At 45.5% G+C, this 18304-nt stretch overlaps 1 protein-coding gene across 1 annotated transcript in view; it reads right to left on the reverse strand.

Annotated features, from left to right (window-relative positions):
• The window catches only part of LOC132817855 (rho GTPase-activating protein 11A-like), a 58856-nt gene extending 57581 nt beyond the window's left edge, over nucleotides 1-1275 (reverse strand). The window contains exon 1 of the mRNA XM_060828368.1: nucleotides 1047-1275. Within this exon, the coding sequence (XP_060684351.1) occupies nucleotides 1047-1172 (126 nt within the window). The 5' untranslated portion in view covers nucleotides 1173-1275. The remainder of the gene's footprint in view (nucleotides 1-1046) is intronic.
• Between the last annotated feature and the right edge of the window lie 17029 nt (nucleotides 1276-18304).

The raw sequence follows: 18304 nt of genomic DNA on the forward strand, positions 1-18304 counted from the left end.
CACTGCTGCCTCACAGTGCCTGAGACCCGGGTTCAATTCCCGACTCAGGCGACAGACTGTGTGGAGTTTGCACGTTCTCCCCGTGTCTGCGTGGGTTTCCTCCGGGTGCTCCGGTTTCCTCCCACAGTCACAAAGATGTGCGGGTCAGGTGAATTGGCCATGCTAAATTGCCCGTAGTGTTAGGTAAGGGGTAAATGTAGGTGTATGGGTGGGTTGCGCTTCGGCGGGTCGGTGTGGACTTGTTGGGCCGAAGGGCCTGTTTCCACACTGTAAGTCTAATCTAAACAGTTTAAAAATCTAAACTAGAACTAACTAGACGATGATCATGATTGATACGATTCCAAGTCAGAAATTTCTACAAGATTGGGTCACATTAACAAGAAAACACAAGTTTGCAATGTGTACAAAAGAACTAATTTGCTACAGTCTGTCCAGTTTCCTGTCTGCCTCAAAAACCTAGACAATGAATAAAGATCCGTGAAAGAAAATAGAGGCTTTTGAAATGTGGAATGCTTAAATTTCCATCCTAACACGATTTTAAGCACAAAGGAAAACTGATGTGATCAGTATCTCAGTCATTTGATCAGAGCTGAAAAGACATAGAAATATCTTCTGGAGGACTAAGTGGAGGGCAGCAGTGGCTGAAGACGACAGAAGTCGGTCGCAGAACAGCATGCTGAAGATGGCACAAAACAACTGTGTACGCCAACAACTATAGGGTACAAACAATGACTAAAGATGCTGGAAACCAGATTCTGGATCAGTGGTGCTGGAAGAGTACAGCAGTTCAGTCAACAACAATAGCAACTCTGGGAGGAGTAGTTACAATAGGAGGAAGAGGAGAACGATATTTTGTTGACACCTGTCTAGTCCAATTTAAATATTATAATCCCGTGTGACCTCCCTCCACTACACCCCGCCGGCAGTCGATTCTCAGTCCAGTTCAATATAAACATGACACTTCATACCGAATCCATAGTAAACATTGTGTTTGAGGGTGAAACCTGCCCCTCGGTGCTTTAGCGTGCTTTGCTGTAAATGCTCACCCGGCCGTGATCCCGGCCTTGTGCCCGGTTGTTGCCGTTGATCCTGTTCCAGTTTTTCACTTTGATGCCGTAAGTTCGAAGTTGCTGCACGGCGGCCAGCCGCAGCACATTCCTGTCGGCCTTCATGTCGGCGCCGGAGAAAACTGAGCAAAGGATCAGTAGCCCCGACTCAGGCCGATTCAGTCCTTTATCTCCTCAACCCCCTCTTACCCTTCCCGACCACCTCGCTAGAACCTCTTCTGGACTTTTAACCTTGCCCGGCCCTCTAACTCTACACCTCACCCCCCCCCCCCAATCCACAACTTCTTGAACCCACGGAGCGACTCTTTCAGCCGCCCCTCCCACGGACGCCCCCTCTTTTACCTGCCCACCCCCGGCTTCCCCCCCACATCGACAGCCCTCCCTGCACTCCGGACTGACAGACTCTCTTCCTCTCTCCACTCAAACGGTGGCGCTCCTGAAAGGCGCGCGCTTCCCATTGGCCAACGCCGTTTCAAATCCGAGATGCGCGCGCAGCCTAACGGTCAGAGGGAAGTGGTGCAGTGTGATGTGACCAAACAACAGACCCGGAGTAAACTGTAACCCGAGTGTGAGCATGGGATACCATCGACCCAGCGTAAACTGTAATCCGAGTGCGAGCACGGGATATTATAGACCCAGTGTAAAGTGTAAACCGATTGCGAGCAGGGGATATCCGCCCTCCTAACCTGCAATCCTCTTCCTGACCTCTCCGCCCCCACCCCACTCCGGCCTATCACCCTCACCTTGACCTCCTTCCACCTATCACATCTCCATCGCCCCTCCCCCAAGTCCCTCCTCCCTACCTTTTATCTTAGCCTGCCTGGCACCCTCTCCTCATTCCTGATGAAGGGCTCTGGCCCGAAACGTCGAATTTCCTGTTCCTTGGATGCTGCCTAACCTGCTGTGCTTTAACCAGCAACACATTTTCAGTTCTGATCTCCAGCATCTGCAGACCTCACTTTTTACTCATATCATAGACTCAGTAAAACCGTAATCTGAGTGTGAGCATGGGATACAAGAGACCCCGTGTCAACTGTAATCCGTGTGCGAGCATGGGATACTATAGACCCAGTGTCAACTGTAATCTGAGTGTGAGCAGGGGGCACTATATGCCCAGTGTAAACTGTAATCTGAGCGCAAGCAGGACATACTATAGACCGGGTGTAAACTGTAATCCGAGTGCGAGCAGGAATACTATAGACCCAGTGTAAATTGTAATCCGAGTGCGAGCAGGGGATACTATAGACCGGATGTAAACTGTAATCCGAGTGCGAGCAGGGGATACCATAGACCCAGTGTAAACTGTTACCCTAGTGCAAGCAGGGGATACTATAGACATAGTGTAAACAGTAATCCAAGTGTGAGCAAGGTATACTATAGACCCAGCCTAAACTGTAATCCGAGTGTGAGCAGGGGATACTATAGACCCAGCCTGAACTGTAATCCGAGTGTGAGCAGGGGTTACGATATACCCAGTGTAAACTGTAATCCGAGTGCGAGCAGGGGATACTATAGACCCAGTGTAAACTGTAATCTGAGCGCGAGCAGGGGATACTATAGACCGGGTGTAAACTGTAATCCAAGTGCGAGCAGGAAATACCATAGACCCTGTGTAAAGTGTAATCCGAGTGCGAGCAGGGGATACCATAGACCCAGTGTAAACTGTAATCCGAGAGCAAGCAGGGATAAAATAGACCTAGTGTAAACTGTGGTCCGTATGCGAAAAGGGATAGTATAGACCCAGTGTAAACTTTAATCCGAGTGCGAGCAAGGGATTCTATAGACCCAGTGTAAACTGTAATCCGAGTGCGAGCACGGGATACTATAGACATAGTGTAAACAGTAATACTAATGCGAGCAAGGTATACTATAGACCCAGCCTAAACTGTAATCCGAGTGCGACCGGGGGATATTATAGACCCAGTGTAAAGTGTAAACCGATTGCGAGCAGGGGATATCCGCCCTCCTAACCTGCAATCCTCTTCCTGACCTCTCCGCCCCCACTTCACTCCGGCCTATCACCCTCACCTTGACCTCCTTCCACCTATCACATCTCCATCGCCCCTCCCCCAAGTCCCTCCTCCCTACCTTTTATCTTAGCCTGCCTGGCACCCTCTCTTCATTCCTGATGAAGGGCTCTGGCCCGAAACGTCGAATTTCCTGTTCCTTGGATGCTGCCTAACCTGCTGTGCTTTAACCAGCAACACATTTTCAGTTCTGATCTCCAGCATCTGCAGACCTCACTTTTTACTCATATCATAGACTCAGTAAAACTGTAATCTGAGTGTGAGCATGGGATACAAGAGACCCCGTGTCAACTGTAATCCGTGTGCGAGCATGGGATACTATAGACCCAGTGTAAACTGTAATCCGAGTGCGACCAGGGGATACTACAGACCCAGTGTAAATCTGTAATCCGTGTGCGAGCATGGGATACTATAGACCCAGTGTCAACTGTAATCCGAGTGCGAGCAGGGGATACTATAGACCCGGTGTAAACTGTAACCCTAGTGCGAGCAGGGGATATGATCGACCCAGTGTAAAGTGTAAACTGAGTGTGAGCAGGAGATATCATAGATTCAGTAAAACTGTAATCTGAGTGTGAGCAGGGGATACTATAGCCCAGCCTGAACTGTAATCCGAGTGTGATATGGGGATACGATAGACCCAGTGTAAACTGTAATCCGAGTGCGTGCAGGGTATACCACAGACCTGGTGGAAACTGTAAGCCGAGTGCGAGCAGAGGATACTATAAACCCAATGTAAACTGTAATCTGAGTGTGAGCAGGGAATAACATAGACCCAGTGTAACCTGTAATCCGAGTGCGAGCAGGGGATACTATAGACCCAGTGTAAACTGTAATCTGAGTGCGAGTAGGGGATACTATAGACATAGTGTAAACAGTAATCTGAGTGCGAGTAGGGGATACTATAGACATAGTGTAAACAGTAATCCTATAGTCCTGGTGTCAACTGTATTCCAAGTGCGAGCAGGGACACTATAGACCCAGTATTAACTGGAATCCGAGTGCGAGCAGGGGATACTTTAGACCCGGTGTAAACTGTAATCCGAGTGCGAGCAGGGGATACTATAGACCCGGTGTAAACTGTAACCCTAGTGCGAGCATGGGATATGATCGACCCAGTGTAAAGTGTAAACTGAGTGTGAGCAGGAGATATCATAGACTCAGTAAAACTGTAATCTGAGTGTGAGCAGGGGATACTATAGACCCAGCCTGAACTATAATCCGAGTGTGAGCAGGGGATACGATAGACCCAGTGTAAACTGTAATCCAAGTGCGTGCAGGGGATACCACAGACCCGGTGGAAACTGTAATCCGAGTGCGAGCATGAGATACTTTTGACCCGGAGGAAACTGTAATCCGAGTGCGAGACGGGGATACTATAGACCCGGCGAAAACTGAAATCCGGGTGCGAGATGGGGATACGGTAGACCGGTGTAAACTGTAATCTGAGTGCGAGTAGGGGATACTATAGACCCGATGTAAACTGTAATTCAAGTGCGAGCAGCGATACTACAGACCCGGAGAAAACAGTAATCCGAGTGTGACCAGGGGACACTATAGACCCAGTGTAAACTGTAATCCGAGTGCGAGCAGGCAATACTATTGACCCAGTGTAAACTGTAATCCGAGTGTGAGCAGGGGATACTATAGACCCAGCCTGAAGTGTAATCCGAGTGTGAGCAGAGGTTACGATAGACCCAGTGTAAACTGTAATCCGAGTGCGAGCAAGGGATACCACAGACCCAGTGTAAACTGTAATCCAAGTGGGAGCAGGGGATACCATGGAGCTGGTGTAAACTGTAATCCAAGTGCGAGCAGGGGATACTGTAAACCCGGCGTAAACTGTACTCCGAGTGCGAGCAGGAAATACCGTAGACCCGGAGGAAACTGTAATCTGAGTGCGAGACAGGCATACTATAGACCCGGCGAAAACTGAACTCCGGGTGTGAGATGGGGATACGGTAGACCCGGTGTAAACTGTAATCGAGTGCGAGCAGGGGATACCATAGACCCAGTGTAAACCGTAATCTGAGTGTGAGCAGGGAATAACATAGATCCAGTGTAACCTGTAATCCGAGTGCGAGCAGGGGATACCATAGACCCAGTGTAAGATGTTACCCTAGTGCAAGCAGGGGATACTATAAACCCAGTGTAAACTGTAATCCAAGTGCGAGCAGGCGATACTATAGACCCGACGTAAACTGTAATCCGAGTGTGAGCAGGGGATATTATAGACTCAGTAAAACTGTAATCTGAGTGTGACCATGGGATACAAAAGACCCCGTGTCAACTGTAATCCGAGTGTGAGCAGGGGACAAAATTGACCTGGTGTAAACTGTAGTCCGAGTGTGACCAGGGGACACTGTAGACCCAGTGTAATCTGTAATCCGAGTATGGGCAGGGGATACTACAGACCCTGTGTAAATCTGTAATCCGTGTGCGAGCATGGGATACTATAGACCCAGTGTCAACTGTAATCCAAGTGCGAGCAGGGACACTATAGGCCCAGTGTAAACTGGAATCTGAGTGCGAGCAGGGGATACTTTAGACCCAGTGTAAACTGTAATCCGAGTGCGAGCAGGGGATATGATCGACCCAGTGGAAAGTGTAAACTGATTGTGAGCAGGAGATATCATAGACTCAGTAAAACTGTAATCTGAGTGTGAGCATGGGATACTTTAGACCCTGTGTAAACTGTAATCCGTGTGCGAGCAGGGGATTCTATAGACCCAGTGTAAACTGTAATCCGAGTGCGAGTAGGGGATACTATAGACATAGTGTAAACAGTAATCCAAGTGCGAGCAAGGTATACTATAGACCCAGCCTAAACTGTAATCCGAGTGCGAGCAAGGGATACTATAGACCCAGTGTAAATCTGTAATCCGAGTGTGGCAGGGGATACTATAGACCCGATGTAAACTGTAATTCAAGTGCGAGCAGCAATACTATAGACCCGGAGTAAACTGTAATCCGAGTGTGACCAGGGGACACTATAGACCCTGTGTAAACTGTAATCCGAGTGCGACCAGGAGATACTGTAGACCCGGAGGAAACTGTAATCCGAGTGCGAGACAGGGATACTATAGACCCGGCGAAAACTGAACTCCGGGTGCGAGATGGGGATACGATAGACCCGGTGTAAACTGTAATCGAGTGCGAGCAAGGGATACCATAGACCCGGTGTAAACTGTAAACCGAGTGCGAGCAGAGTATACTATAAACCCAACGTAAACTGTAATCTGAATGTGACCATGGGATACAAAAGACCCAGTGTAAACTGTAATCCGAGTGCGAGCAGGGGATATTATAGACCCAGTGTAAACTGTAGTCCGAGTGTGACCGGGGGACACTGTAGACCCAGAGTAATCTGTAATCCGAGTGTGAGCAGGGGGCACTATACACCCAGTGTAAACTGTAATCCGAGTGCGAGCAGGGGAAAATATAGACCTGGTGTAAACTGTATTCCAAGTGTGAGCAGGGGATACTGTAGACCCAGTGTAAACTGGAATCCGAGTGCGAGCAGGGGATACTATAGACCCAGTGTCAACTGTAACCCTAGTGCGAGCAAGGGATATGATAGACCCAGTGTAAAGTGTAAACCGAGTGTGAGCAGGGATATCATAGACTCAGTCTAAACTGTAATCTGAGTGTGAGCATGGGGTACAAGAGACCCTGTGTCAACTGTATTCCGAGTGTGAGCAGGGGATACGATAGACCCGGTGTAAACTGTAATCTGAGTGCGAGCAGGGGATACCTTCGACCTGGTGTAACCTGGAATCCCAGTGAGCAGGGGATACTGTAGACCCGGTGTAAACTGTATTCAGAGTGCGAGCAATGTATACTATAGACTCAGTGTGAACTGTAATCCGAGTGCGAGCAGGGGATACTATCGACCCAGTGTAAACTGTAATCCAAGTGGGAGCATGGGATACCGTAGACATAGCGTAAACTGTAATCTGAGTGTGACCAGGGGACAAAATAGACCCGGCGTAAACTGTATTCTGAGTGTGAGCAGGGGATACTCTAGACCCGGTGTAAACTGTAATCCGAGCGCGAGCAGCGGTGCCATAGACCCAGTGTAAACCATATTCAGAGTGCGAGCAGGGGATACTATCGACCCAGTGTTACCTGTTATCCAAGTGCGTCAACGGATACAATAGACCCCGTGTAAACTGTAACCCTAGTGTGAGCAGGGTATATGATAGACCCAGTGTAAAGTGTAAACCGAGTGTGAGCAAGGGAGATTATAGAACCAGTCTAAACTGTAATCCGAGTGTGAGCAGGGGATACTATAAGACCCGGTGTAAACTGTGATCCGAGTGCACTCAGGGGATACTATAGACCGCCTGTAACCTGTAATCCGAGTGTGAGCACGGGATACTATAGACCCAGTGTAAACTGTAATCCGAGTGCGAGCAGGGGATACTATCGCAGCCTGATCTGTAATCTGGGTGCAAGCAGGGGATATTATAGACACAGTGTAAACTGTAATTTGAGTGCAGGCAGGGGATACTGTAGACCCAGTTTAAACCGAGTGCGAGCAGGGGATACTATAGACCCAATGTCAACTGTAACCTTAGTGCGAGCAGCGGATACGATAGACCCAGTGTAAACTGTAATCCGAGTGTGAGCAGGGAATACTACAGACCCAGTGTAAACTGTAATTCGTGTGTGAGCAGAGGATACTGTAGCCCCAGTATAAATTGTAATCTGAGTGTGAGCAGGGGATCCTATAGATCCAGTGTAAATTGTAATCCCACTGTGAGCAGGGGATAATATAGAGCCAAGATTAGAGTGTTGCTGGAAAAGCACAGCAGGTCAGGCAGCATCTGAGGAGCTGGAAAATCACATCATCAGGAACGAGGTAGTGAGCCTCCCGGGTGGAGAGATAAATGGGAGGGGGTTGGGGCTGGGAAGAAGGTAACTAAGAGTCCAATACGTGGACAGAGGTGGGGAAGAAGGTGATAGGTCGGAGAGGAGGGTGGAGTGGAAAAGGCAGGAAGGAAGATTTGCAGGTAGGACAGGTCATGAGGATGGTGCTGAGCTGACTGGTTGGAACTGGGGTAAGGTGGGGGGAGGTGAAATGAGGAAACTGGTGAAGTCCACATTGATGCCCTGGGGTTGAAGTGTTCCGAGGTGAAAGATGAGATGTTCTTCCTCCAGGCCTCGGTTGGTGAGGGAGTGGCGGTGGAGGAGGCCCAGGACCTGCATGTCCTTGGCAGAGTGGGAAGGGGAGTTGAAATGTTCGGCCACTGGGCAGTAGGGTTGATTAGTGCTGGTGTCCCGGAGATGTTCCCTCAAGCGCTTTGCAAGAAGGTGCCCAGTCTCCCGAATGTAAAGGAGACCGCATTGGGAGCAATGGATTCAATAAATGACATTTTTAGATGTGCAGGTGAAACTTTGATGGATGTTGAAGGCTCCTTTGAGGCCTCAGATGGAGTTGAAGGGGGACAGTTCCTACGGTGGCAGGAGAAGGTGCCAGGAAGGGAGCATGGGTTGTTAGGTGGGGTGGGGGGGCGTGGGGAGGGGTGGACATGACCAGATAGTTACGCAGGGAACTGTCTCTGTGGAAAGTGGATAGGGGTTGGGAGGGAAATATATTCCTGGTGATTGGGTCTGTTTTAGGTGGCAGAAATGTCGGAGGAAGAAGTGGATAATGTCGACCCAGTGTGAACCATATTCCGAGTGTGAGCGGAGGATACCTTAAATTCAGTGTAAACTGTAATCTGAGTGTGAGCAGGGGATATTATAGTTCCAGTGTAAACTGTAATCCGAGTATGAGCAGAGGATACTGCAGACCCAGTGTAAACTGTAATCCGAGTGTGAGCAGGGAAAGACTCATTATAAATTGTAATCCGAGTGTGAGCAAGGGATATCATAGACCCAGTGTAAACTGTAATCCGTGTGAGCAAGAGATCCTACAGATCCAGTGTAAACTGAAATCCGAGTGTGTGCAGTGGATATTGTAGATGCAGTGCAAACGTAATCCGAGTGTGAGCAGGCACACCGTTTGCAGATCACCCGGACTCATTCCAGTGGTGCTACCCGGCCTCAAGTTCCCAAAGTTGGTATCACCTCCCATATTTGCTCCCTTCCCAAAATTGAACAATTCCCATGATGGAAAGTAGCTCAAACTCAGTCAGAAGACAGCCAGCTCTTGCCCTAGAAGGGCACACTGTTTCCAGTACGTCCGGACCTAATCCGATGATTAGATAATCCTAATCTGTCCGTGAATTCTCAAAGTCGGTATGAATTGACGGATTGGCTCTCTTCCCAAAATGGAGCCTTCCCACCAAGGTAATTTGCTAAAAGGGCACAGTCCGCACTCCATTGAAAAAGGGCCCACCATTTGCAGAATCACCGGACCCAATCTGGGAGAGTTACCCGGCCTCGAAACCCCAAGTTAATATTAACTCCTGGATTTGCTCCCTTCCCAAAATGGAGCACTCCCCACTGTGGAAAATCGCTTTGAACGCAGCCGGAAGCCTTCTCCAGAAGGGGGCACCATCTGCCAATCTTCCGGACCAAGTGCGGCGATGCTAAACCTCCTGGAAATTTCTCAGTTTGTGTAAGATCCTGGATCCCTTGCTAAAGTAGAAAACTTCTCACTGTAGGAAATTGCTGAAACTCAGACAGAACACAGCTCACATTCTGGACTAGCAGGGCCCAATCTTTGCAGATATCCCGGACCAAATCCGGTGACGCTACTTAGCCTTGAAATCTCTAAGTTAGTATGATCTCCCAGATTCACTCCCTAATGAAAATGACGAATTCCCCCAATGGAAAATCACTGAAACCCGGTCACAACAAGGCCCACCCTCAGTGCTAGCAGGGCATATCATTTGCAGATCACCTGGACCCAAATACGCGGCACTACGCAGCCTCGAATTCCCATTATTGGTATGAACTCCCAGATTCGCTCCCTTCCCAAAATGGTGCACTTCCCACAGTGAAAAATTGCTCAGATTCGGTCAGAACATGGCCCCGCATTCGTTCTGAGCAGGGCACACCCTTTTCAGAACCTCCGGACCCAATCCGACGACATCACCCGGCCTTGAAGTCCCAATGTCGATATGAATTCCCGGATTTGCACCCTTACCAAAATTGTGCACTTCCCATAGTGGAAAATTGCTGAAACTCATTCAGAACATAGCCTGCACTCCGCCCGAGGAGGACACACTGTTTGCAGAACCCTGGGACCCATTCCGGTGACGCAACTTGGTATCGAAATCCCAAAGTAGGTATGAACTCCCAGACTTGCTGCCTTGTGAGAAACTATGACTTCCCATGGCGGAAAATCGCTGAAACTCGGTCAGAACACAGGCCTGTACACGGTGCTAGACAGGTTTGTCGTTTGCAGATTATTTGCATTGTCAGTGCATTGGGATTCTGACAAGGATTAGATTAGATTAGATTAGATTAGATTACTTACAGTGTGGAAACAGGCCCTTCGGCCCAACAAGTCCACACCGACCCGCCGAAGCGTAACCCACCCATACCTCTACATATACCCCTTGCCTAACACTACGGGCAATTTAGCATAGCCAATTCACCTGACCCGCACATCTTTGGACTGTGGGAGGAAACCAGAGGACCCGGAGGAAACCCACGCAGACACGGGGAGAACGTGCAAACTCCACACAGTCAGTCGCCTGAGGTGGGAATTGAACCCAGGTCCCTGGCGCTGTGAGGCAGCAGTGCTAACCACTGTGCCACCGTGCCGCCCTTTTAGGGTATGACTGTTCTCCAGCTGGAAGATCTGAGAAATTTGAGAGTTTGGAAGATCTGGGCCAATATTTTAATTCCAAAATTGTTGAAATCTGATTTCTCCACTCCCTCTGTTTCAAGTCACCTAGGCAAAAGTGAGGACTGCAGATGCTGGAAATCAGAGTCTAGATTAGAGTGGCACTGGAAAAGCACAACAGGTCAGGCAGCATCTGAGAAGTCGGGCTGATGAAGGGCTTTTGCCCGAAACATCGATTTTTCCGGCTGCTTGGATGCTGCCTGACCTGTGCTTTTCCAGCACCACTCTAATCTAGACTCCCATTTCAAGTAAAGTCAATCATATATTTGTTTACCGACGGTGGTCAGTTCCCAGTCTGCCTTCTAGTTTACAAATGGCAGCAATTAGAAAAACTTTCTGGAGGTGAACACAGATGTAATTTTATCGTGATCAATGTAAGTTCAGTGATTACATTGATCCTCTTTTCCATTTTCCTAACTGCAATACTGTCCCTCAATACTAGTTACCCACAGAGTTGAGATAACCTATCGAATAGACAGGCAACGGTTCAACCTAAGCCATTTTGAATTCAAAACCAAAATCACTGCAACCTCAGTCCTTGAGTTCAGTCTGAAGATGGTGTTCGTGTGCATGCTTACTCAGAAACTCTGTTCTGGGGTATTGTTCACTTCTTCTCTGAAGCACACGAGAAAGTGGAAATATTGCTAAACCCTCAGAAAACTGAGGTCCTCTTTCATCCAGGTCCCACAGAAACCAGACTCCACCCACATCCATTCAGATCAATGATGATTCCTGGAAAGTGGTGACAGTTTCCCCAGTCTTGGGAGCCTGCTGTCAAATACGGCAAACATAGACAGTAAAATTCACTATCACTTCAAAACAGCCAGCTTAGCCTTTATTCTACTGAGAAAAAAGAGCATTTGAGGAGAAGAATCTCAAATCTAAGACCAAGGGCATCATTTACTTGACAGCAGCAATCCCCATTCTTTGCTTCATGTTTTACAGATTGGAAAACCTTCTGCAGGATCAGGATATATTACCAGTAATATTACCTTTGCAAGGTCCTCAATTCTGGTGCCAAGAACAATGATCCAGCAACTGCATCCTTTCTCAAGTCAACATGCCCAACATTAGGGTACTAAACACTTAAAACCGGCTGTACTATGCGAAACATGTTGTTCATATGCCTGACACCAGATACATGAAGCCTCTGCTTTACTTGAATTCAGTCATGGCAGGAGACTCCCAGAAAAACAGCTTTAGGGAACCCAATCTAGTCCCACCTGTCAGCACCCGGCCCATATCCCTCCAAACCCTTCCTATTCATATACCCATCCAAATACCTCTTAAAAGTTGCAATTGTACTAGCAACATCCACTGGCAGCTTATTCCACACACGTACCACCCTCTCTGTGAAAAAGTTGCCCCTTAGCTCTCTTTTATATCTTTCCCCTCACACCTTAAACCTATGCCCTCTACTTCTGGACTCCCCGACCCCAGGGAAAAGACTTTGCCTATTTATCCTATCCATGCCCGTCATAATTTTGTAAACCTCTATAAGGTCACCCCTCAGCCTCCGACGCTCCAGAGAAAACAGCTCTAGCCTGTTCAGCCTGTTCCTGTAGCTCAGATCCTCCAACCCTGGTAACATCCTTGTAAATCCTTTCTGAAACCTTTCAAGTTGCACAACATCTTTCCGATAGGAAGGAGACCAGAACTGCACACAATATTCCAACAGTGGCCTAATCAATGTCTTGTACAGCCACAACATGACCTCCCCACTCCTGTACTCAGTACTCTGACTAATAAAGGAAAGCATACCAAACACCTTCTTCACTATCCTATCTACCTGCGATTCCACTTTCAAGGAGCTATGAACCTGCACTCCAAGGTCTCTTTGTTCAGCAACACTCCCTAGGACCTTACCATTAAGTGTATAAGTCCTGCTAAGATTTGTTTTCCCAAATTGCAGCACCTCGCATTTATCTGAAATAAATTCCATCTGCCACTTCTCAGCCCATTGGCCCATCTGGTCCAGATCCTGTTGTAATCTGAGGTAAGCCTCTTCGCTGTCCACTACATCTCCAATTTTGGTGTCATCTGCAAACTTACTAACTGTATCTCTTATGCTCACATCCAAATCATTTTTGTAAATGACAAAAAATGACCGATCCTTGTGGCACTCCACTGGTCACAGGCCTCCAGTCTGAAAAACAACTCTCCATCACCACCCTCTGTCTTCTATCTTTGAGCCAGTTCTGTATCCAAGTGGCTAGTTCTCCCTGTATTCCATGAGATCTAACCTTGCTAAGTCTCCCATGGGGAACTTTGTCAAACGCCTTATTGAAGTCCATATAGATCACATCTACCACTCTGCCCTCATCAATCTTCTTTGTTACTTCTTCAAAAAACTCAATCAAGTTTGAGAGACATGATTTCCCACGCACAAAGCCATGTTGACTATCCCGAATCAATCCTTGCCTTTCCAAATTCATATACATCCTGTCCCTCAGGATTCCCTCCAACAACTTGCCCACCACCGAAATCAGGCTCACCGGTCTATAGTTACCAGGCTTGTCTTTACCGCCCTTCTTAAACAGTGGCACCATGTTTGCCAACCTCCAGTCTTCCGGCACCTCACCTGTGACTATCGATGATACAAATATCTCAGCAAGACGCCCAGCAATCACTTCTCTAGCTTCCCACTGATCAGGTACACCTGATCAGGTCCTGGGGATTTATCCACCTTTAACCGTTTCAAGACATCCAGCACTTCCTCCTCTGTAATCTGGACATTTTGCAAGATGTCACCATCTATTTCCCTACAGTCTATATCTTCCATATCCTTTTCCACAGTAAATACTGATACAAAATATTTATTTAGTATCTCCCCCTTTTTCTGTGGCTCCACACAAAGGCCGCCTTGCTGATCTTTGAGGGGCCCTATTCTCTGCCTGGTTACCCTTTTGTCCTTAATATATTTGTAAAAACTCTTTGGATTCTCCTTAATTCTATTTACCAAAGCTATCTCATGTCCCCGTTTTGCCCTCCTGATTTCCCTCTGAAGTATATTCCTACTTCGTTTATACCCTTCTAAGGATTCACTCGATCTATCCTGGCTGTACCTGACATATGCTTCCTTCTTTTTCTTAACCAAACCCTCAATTTCCTTAGTCATCCAGCATTCCCTATACCTACCAACCTTCCCTTTCACCCTGACAGGAATATACTTTCTCTGGATTCTTGTTATCTCATTTCTGGAGGCTTCCCATTTTCCAGCCGTCCCTTTACCTGCGAACATCTGCCTCCAATCAGCTTTCGAAAGTTCTTGCCTAATACCGTCAAAATTGGCCTTTCTCCAATTTAGGACTTCTACTTTTAGATCTAGTCTATCCTTTTCCATCACTATTTTAAAACGAATAGAATTATGGTCGCTGGCCCCAAAGTTCTCCCCCACTGACACCTCAGTCACCTGCGCTGTCTTATTTCCCAAGAGTAGGTCAAGTTTTGCATCTTCTCTAGTAGGTACATCCACATACTGAATCAGAAAATTGTCTTGTACACACTTAAGAAATTCCTCTCCATCTAAACCTTTAACACTATGGCAGTCCCAGTCGATGTTTGAAAAGTTAAAATCCCCTTCCATAACTACCCTATTCTTACAGATAGCTGAGATATCCTTACAAGTTTGTTTCTCAATTTCCCTCTGACTATTGGGGGGGTCTATAATACAATCCCAATAAGGTGATCATCCCTTTCTTATTTCTCAGTTCCACCCAAATAACTCCCCTGGATGTATTTCCGGGAATATCCTCCCTCAGCACAGCTGTAATGCTATCCCTTATCAAAAATGCCACTCCCCCTCCTCTTTTGCCTCCCTTTCTATCTTTCCTGTCGCATTTGTATCCTGGAACATTCAGCTGCCAATCCTGCCCATCCCTGAGCCATGTTTCAGTAATTGCTACCATATCCCAGTCCCATGTTCCTAACCATGTCCTGAGTTCATTTGCCTTACCTGTTAGGCCCCTTGCATTGAAATAAATGCAGTTTAATTTATTAGTCCTACCTTGTCCCGGCCTGCCCTGGCTGTTTGACTCACTTCTGTTCTCAGCTGTACCCTTCTCAGATCGATCTCTTTCCTCACTATCTCCCTGCGTCCCACCCCCCTCCACCTTTCTAGTTTAAATCCTCCCAAGCAGTTCTAGCAAATTTCCCTGCCAGTATATTAGTCCCCTTCCAATTTAGGTGCAGTCCGTCCTTCTTGTACATGTCATTTCTACCCCAAAAGAGATTCCAATGATCCAAAAATGTGAATCCTTCTCCCATACACTAGCACATCAGCCATGCATTCATGTTGACAGACTATGTAGGGATCATGCAAAGACAAAGGTGAAACATTGAAACACACATTTCAAGCACCGTCTCTTAAAGTGCAGATCCATATATCAAATATACCAATCATAGATTGACCTCTGTCATCTCCATGGAAGTAAGTCTTCTTCAACTGTGAAGAGTATTTCAATCAAATACTCAGTTAAAAGCTTGTGAAATTATACAGGAAATTTGAGCATACTATTTTCAGAACAGTATTTTACCATCAAGCATTGTCTTTCTGTTTATTCCCCTACTCTTTTGCAGAAGAATAATTGTGACTAATTTTGGAAAGTGGTGATTTCCACCTATTGTAGACACAAGATAACCACAGAGTTTTTTAACTGCTTGACAAGTATAGCAAATGCTTAACTTATAGCCTGCAGCAAGCTATCACCACATGATGTAAATAAGAATCTATACCAAGTTATTAGAGATGTGGATTTGCTGTTGCAATGACTATTTTAGAATGAGTTCAAATAGCCTGAATTGACATTCATTTTCCCTTGACTTGGCTGTTCTCCCTTCCCAAAAGGATTATCAAAATTGTCTGAAAAAAAGCTTTAAATATGTAGCAGTAATACGAAACAAAAGCAAAGTGTAAATGTATCTCTTTTGTTCATTTAGCACTTAGCAAACTGTATCTGTTATATATTAAATATGCTGATTCATTCAACATTCATTCCAAAATGTATTGGAAACACTTATGTCAGGCTCCATTTATTGGCTTAATTTATTCTAAAATGTCAGAATTTGGAAGAAACACTAGTTACATCTGTAGATAGCATGTTATTGGTATTTGCAATGTTAAAGTATTTACCATGCTGCGTAACCCATCAGTAGTAGTTTATGTTGCCTGAAAGTCAGCATGTAATTGCACTACAAAGACACTGAGTGGCAATGCACGAATCATGAATCCTGTAATAAATTCACAAATTTATGTCAGTGCAGCAGTGTTTGGATGGAAGTTACAAATCGGATCCACTGAAAGAAAGTACGAAGATATCTGTGTAAATTGGTCTTTACTGCTGCTTGAAAATGAAATGAAGTACAGTTTAACTTGTCTACTGTCCTGCTTTCCATTTGTTTTCTGCTTAAATGTCAGCTTCCTCTAACTATGATGGTAAATTTACTTGAGCTCCAAATTGCATCCTAGTATGAAACATTTGGAACTTTCTATTCTCATTTGGTTTTCCCTCCTAAGACTTCAATTTAAAAGAACATCTTTTCCATTCTCCAATGTATTTTTAAACTTTGTCAATTTTTAATACAGGTACTGAAATTTCACTGAAATGGGCTGTCCTTTGCTCGTCAACTCTGACTCCTGTATCAGGCCTTTTCTGATTTCAGATGTCTAGATCCTTTCCAATGAAAGGTCACAACCTGAAATATTAACTGTTTCTCTATTCACAAATCACTGCTAGTTTCATGGTTATTTTAGTATCTTCTGACAGAGATACTAAAACGGGAATTTCTAGAAGCTGCAAAGTTACCAAAATTGTTCATTTTTAATCAAGTGATGTAATCATTAATTCAGCACTTTGATTTCAACAAATGCAGTGAAAAAATGTTCATGGTCTAAATTATGTAGAGAGATGATTAGATTTCTGGAACATGCTGTTTTATTTACTGCAGTCTGACAATGAATTGACTGGGTTTAGCAAGTTATACATTAAAATTAACCAAACATGGCCCAATTTCTGTCAATAATTTAATCAGGAATTCTGTGCAATAAATGCATGAATGGATAAAGTCGGGAACAGAATTACTGTATACTTAAATCTGTAAATAAGAATGCATAATTCTTTACCTCCTGTTGAAGAGAAACAAAAATAAGTTGCATAAAGGCTTTTAAAAGATTAATAGTTTATTGTTATTTTACATTGTTAGTCCATTTTTCTCATTATAGATCATCAGAGTATTGTTTTGTATTATCTAGAATTCTGCTGTGCTTTCAAGATACTGCCACTAAAATTGGTTATGATTTTGAGTCTTCTTTGCTATCAAACAAAAGAAGATAACTGTGGGAACATAAGACAATGGAACATAGAAACAGGAGTAGGCCATTCGGCCACTTGAGCCTGTTCCACCAATGAGATCACAGCTGATCTGTGGCCTCACTCAATATTGGCTTATTTGGCTTATATGCCTTAATACCTTTGCTGAACAAAAAATTATGTATCTTTGATTTAAAATCAGCAACTGATCCAGCATTGACTGCCGTTTGTGAAAGAGTATTCCAAACATATACCACCCTTTGTATGTAGAAGTGCTTCCTGACATACCTCCTGGACAGTCTAGTCCTAATCCTCAGACTATACCCCCTAGTTCTAGAATTCTGAACTAGTGGAAATAGTTTATCTTTATCTGCCCTGTCTTTTCCTGTTAATATCTTGAAGACTAATAGAGTCATAGAGGTGTACAGCATGGAAACAGACCCTTCGGTCCAACCTGTCTATGCCGACCAGATATCCCAACCCAATCCAGTCCCACCTGCCAGCACCCGGCTCATATCCCTCCAAACCCTTCCTATTCATATACCCATCCAACTTTGACCACATCACTTCTTAACTTCCCAAATTCTCAAGAAAACAGGCCTAATTTGTCGAATCTCTTCATAATTTAACACCTGAAGTACAGGTATCATTCTTGTAAACCTACGTTGTCGACCTTCCAAGGCCAGTATATCCTTCCTAAGGTGTGGTGCCCCGAGATCTACTCTCAGTAGTCCAAGTGGACTCTAACCAGAATTTTGTATAACTGTAGCATAACTTCTGCATCCTTGAACTCCAGTTCTCTAGATATAAAGGTCAGCATTCCATTAGCTTTCTTGAGTATTTTCTATATCTGTTTGTAACATTTTAAAGATCTATGCACCTGAACCCCCCCCACCAAGTCTCTTTGGACATGCCCTATATTAAGCTTAATACCATCTAGAAAATACCCTCTTCTGTTTTCTTTAGGCACAAAATGGATAAGCTCACATTTGCTTACACTGAAGTCCATCTGCCATAGTTTTGCACATTCACAGTCTATCAATATCCATTGTAATTGTATACTATCATCTACACTGCCTACAAAGCTGCCTAACTTTG

This window comes from Hemiscyllium ocellatum, chromosome 8 (genome assembly GCF_020745735.1).
Source record: "Hemiscyllium ocellatum isolate sHemOce1 chromosome 8, sHemOce1.pat.X.cur, whole genome shotgun sequence".
Classification (NCBI taxonomy): Eukaryota; Metazoa; Chordata; class Chondrichthyes; order Orectolobiformes; family Hemiscylliidae; genus Hemiscyllium; species Hemiscyllium ocellatum.